General features: G+C 43.1%; 1 protein-coding gene across 1 annotated transcript; it reads right to left on the reverse strand.

Annotated features, from left to right (window-relative positions):
* Positions 1-1,483: 1,483 nt before the first annotated feature.
* Positions 1,484-3,653, reverse strand: LOC111955183 (ADP-ribosylation factor-like protein 4A). The gene is made up of 2 exons (XM_023975311.2): positions 3,546-3,653; positions 1,484-2,718 (listed from the first exon to the last, which is right to left on the reverse strand). The coding sequence occupies exon 2, from the start codon at positions 2,605-2,607 to the stop codon at positions 1,999-2,001; it is 609 nt and encodes a 202-aa protein (XP_023831079.1). The 5' UTR covers positions 2,608-2,718; positions 3,546-3,653; the 3' UTR covers positions 1,484-1,998.
* Between the last annotated feature and the right edge of the window lie 796 nt (positions 3,654-4,449).

The following is a 4,449-nucleotide window of genomic DNA, read 5'->3' on the forward strand; positions in this document are numbered from 1 at the left end:
AGTCAGTGAGACCAGGTTGGTGAAAAGTGAAACAGTGTGTCTGTGTGTGAGAACAGTAAAGTAGACGGTGTAATGAACGCACTTGATTCGGATTGCAGTGCAGCCGCTCTAGTTTGTTATTCTGTTTTTACACTGAACATGAGGGCAGGAACCTATTGCATGAGGAAATATCAGTGAGTCAACATTTTATTTGCCCCCAAAATCTGATGCAGTGTAAATGCCATATAACTGCTGATAAGCTAGGACAGAAGCGCAACATAAATATTCTTCCTCTGAAAATAGTATTCACAAACCTGTTACCCAATGTCTAATGCCATCTAGGAAATTAATTTACCACTTTTGATGAGAAAAACTGTTCAATATCATGTTAGTGTTTAATTGTTGCTTTATTCAATGTGAACACATTTATACAAACAAATACATAAATATGAGCACCCCTCCCCCTCACACACAGACAGAGTAAACAGGGGGACAACTGACATTCCAATGTGATAACAGCATACATAACACATTTTTTTTAACGCTTCCTTCGAAGCAATATCAACATTTCACTTCTTTAAGTATCATAATAAACCTCATACAAAAATCTGATGCAATTTCTAAGGTCAGAAAACAGACCAATAAAGTGCCTTTATTTGACTGTCTATCAACATGGAAGTCCATGGGTGCGTTCCAGGTACACAAACTCTGCACAAGTCTGAGATCTGATCAGATCTTTATATCTGCGGAACTATTTAATGTCTTAGGAACCACATCAACATGATATAACAAACCTATAAACTGCAAGGACCTAAGTAGAATGAGTATCTGGAACGCTCCCAAAGTTTTAGGTAGATAGCGAAGGGCTAAATCTACAGATTCAGCCCTACTTCGCCATCTACCTAAAACTTTGGGTGCGTTCCAGATACACTCACTCTACTTAGGTCCTTGCACCCAAAGTCTTAGGCAGGTACTAGGATTGGATCTGACAGAAGCCTGACACTTGGAGTACAGGGTCCAGATCAGACAGCTAGCCAAGCCAGGAAGGAATATTCAGGGTATGCTGAGCCAACAGCATGTCAAATCAACAGAATTACACAAGACAACCACCCTGCCTGACAGCCGTTTTTACCCCTACCTCCCACCTAACCCAAATGATAGGCTATTTAATGTGACTAAGTGCTGTAGATTCTTATCATGTATCACTGATGAAACAATAAGGTTGTTACATATCGTTTAAAAACATCCATCTCTGTATTCTCTTCTCAGTGAATCATCAAGCTTATGCTAAACTCGTCTATCTAGACCCTCTCGACTTCCATTGAGCAACATGGAGACAGAATACTGACTGATTGTAAGACTAACTTTGAGGTCACACTAACAAGTGACTGACTGCAACTTGATTGTCCTTTGTGTTTTCCACATGTAATCTCATTGTCAACAAAGGCTTTGGTAAACCGATCATTTCAATGTGTTTTCATGCTTCAAACTGATTGAAAAGCAGGCTACATACATTTGTAACACTTGAGAGTATAGACAGAACACAATCAAGTGTATATATTTGACTTCTGACACTTCAACAGTGTTTTGATTGTTTTGTCTCTGAGAACCCCTGTGTGCCTCATGGTATAGAATAACACTTTGTTTAAACATACATCAGTGTCCACTGTCCTGTGATGCTGTGCCAGCCAAGATAGTTGCCTTCCAAAGTCCATGAAAATCTATTCCATCAGTTCCTGTGAGGACAGAGTGACAACAGCCCTGAACAGACTTAGTCCCATTCCATATGACTAATACAACTCAGCCAAAAGAGAGGCAGGCAAGCAGCTGACCCATCACTGAGAGCTCCACGAGACACTGAGCATTATGGGTACTGTAGTACATCATGCTACAGTCAACACCACGTGTCCTGCTCATGGTTAACACCACAACAGGTGAGTCCCCATCCACCACCATTGTTAGCTTAAGTCCTTGTGTAGCTCCAACAAGATGGCGGTTGTGTGTGCGCAACTCTTCAGATCATCTCTTCTTCTGTTGAGCTTTCTGTGTCTTCTTCCGTTTGTTGATCATGGCGTGGAGCTTCTCCAGACCTTCCTGTAGCCCCTCCCCTATGATAGCGCAGGCGGGCTGCAGGTGCCAGGGCGTTCCATTACCCAGCTCCCCTAGCGCCAGAGAGCGCTCCATCTCGTGAAGCGGCAGAGAGTTCCTCAGGTCCTGCTTGTTGGCCACCACTAGAACCGGCACCCCTTGATTCTCCGCTAACCTCGTGATCTTATGGAGCTCCGTCTTGGCTTCCTCTAGGCGCTCGATGTCGACGGAATCCACCACGAACACAATGCCGTCAGCACACCGTGTGTACGAGCGCCACAGGGGGCGGAGCTTCTCCTGACCGCCCACGTCCCAGAAGTGGAACGCCGCTTTCCGCCAGGACTTTCCACCTGCGCTCAGGGATACTTTGATCTTCTCTGTGTTGAATCCCTTAGTGGGGACCGTGTTCACAAACTCATTGAAGCGAAGGCGGTAGAGGACAGTGGTCTTCCCAGCGCAGTCCAGACCCAGGATGACAATATGGAGGGCCTGGAAGGACGGAAGGCTGGGGAAGATCTGGTCTGATAATCCATTCCCCATCTTGTTATTCACGTTTTGAGGGAGACAGGGGAGTGTCGTGCTGGTGCTGCGTCAACAAATAATCACAAGGCTTCTCATTCCCTTCAGAGGGGGCTGTGCTGCAGCATTCACCTGGAAATAAAGGAGAGGATACAATGTAAGCAGCTGTGAAAATCACTCCACAACCAACAAGAACAGCAGTCTACTGCTTTATAATTGGAGGGGCTTTAAACTGTGCGTGAATATAGCCTAGGCCTATACAGACTCTTTATTCTCTTTCTCATTGTAAGTGAATATACTCACTCTCCCCCCTCTTTCTTATTCTTACGCCTTTACATCTTTAATATTTCGGGACATAGGAGATGAATGAGAGGAGACTATTTGCACATGTAGCGTATTGATTAGCGCTCGGAGCTCGGTGGATTTCACACGCTAATTCTCATTCATAGGCAGTAGGCTATCGACATTGAATGACAAGTACGCCGGCGCGCTCCCAACCAAAATCCTATTTGAACTGTCTTCGGGTTGATGATCATTGCTGTTAGCACAAGAGCGTGGAATGGCATTATTCTGCCAAATCCTAAATTGAGAGAATTATCTAGGAATTATCTAGGCTACAAGACTGACTTGCTGGCCATCAAGAAGCTGTTACACGGCAACATCAGCCTACTACCACTAATTGTAAAACAAATGGCTTGACAAGCAGACAGGTGTTATACCAACAAGTGCTATGAAAGAAAACGATGAATCGAATGCTCTGATATATTAGCAGGCTATTGCTAGTTTGCTACTCAATCATCTTGTACTCAATAACAGGCAGTCTAGGTAGACACCAATGCAAGCTGTCATGAAAAACTGCAGACGATGGGTTGGGTATAGGCTAATTTATTCCACATATTGTACTGTGCATAATCTCTATGCATGGAAAAATATATATAATTTGTATACTGCACACCTACCTTTGTGATGTAGACATATGGACTTTCCAAAACATGAAAGCGAAATCGTTGCAGGGTTTCCTGTATGATCTCCTCTCTCTTGCTCACTATCACGACCACACGACTACTGAAAGATAAAAGTAGACTGACTCCCTCTCTATTCCATTCCCGCACCCCGGGTTCAACCCAGAATATTTCTAGTGCGAGCTCTGGTTGGTTAACGTCCCAGCGCGCTCCGTTTTCTCCTTGTCCGATTGGTGGAACGTTTTCTCCTTGTACGATTGGTGGAGAGCCGTGTCTGTCTCTTATCTGGAACTCATCTATAGGATACACGTGTGGCTGGTGATAGATTTAGCTCATTTTTCACTTTCAAGTTTCTTTGATTGCAACAAACGTCACGAATATGAAGAATATGAAGATCTAGATATATTTGTTTAAAGATGTGTTCTGCCTAACTTTATATTTTTAAATAAAGATAGGGCCAATGTATGACGATTATTATATATTTTTTAAATAATTAGATCCGAATATCTGTGCAATGTGCGAAAAAAAGCAATCATGCAAGATCATAGAGCAGGGTGATTTCCTTTATTTAAGGAGGAGAGGACCATTAATAACACATTTACTGTGGTTTGGGTGGTCTCTCAGATCTGGTCTGATTTCTTAGCGGTTTCAATAGTTCTATCTGAAATTAGGCTCCTCAGACGCCAGACATTGGAATGGCGGGAAATTTACCTTTGAAATGAGAATGCAGTGAAATACAACAGGTCACACACTGGTTGAATCAACATTGTTTCCACATAATTTGACGTTGAACCAACGTGGAATAGATGTTGAATTGACGTATGTGTCCAGTAGGATGGTACACTCAATTTACTAGTGAAACTGATATCCCCCATTGGAAATCCTATGTCCCTCTTTCAAT

Source organism: Salvelinus sp. IW2-2015, linkage group LG30 (assembly GCF_002910315.2).
Source record: "Salvelinus sp. IW2-2015 linkage group LG30, ASM291031v2, whole genome shotgun sequence".
Classification (NCBI taxonomy): Eukaryota; Metazoa; Chordata; class Actinopteri; order Salmoniformes; family Salmonidae; genus Salvelinus; species Salvelinus sp. IW2-2015.

What these genes read in the sequence shown, in the direction of transcription:
- LOC111955183 (XM_023975311.2), bottom strand. Translation starts at nt 2,607, where the DNA reads ATGGGGAATGGATTATCAGACCAGATCTTCCCCAGCCTTCCGTCCTTC.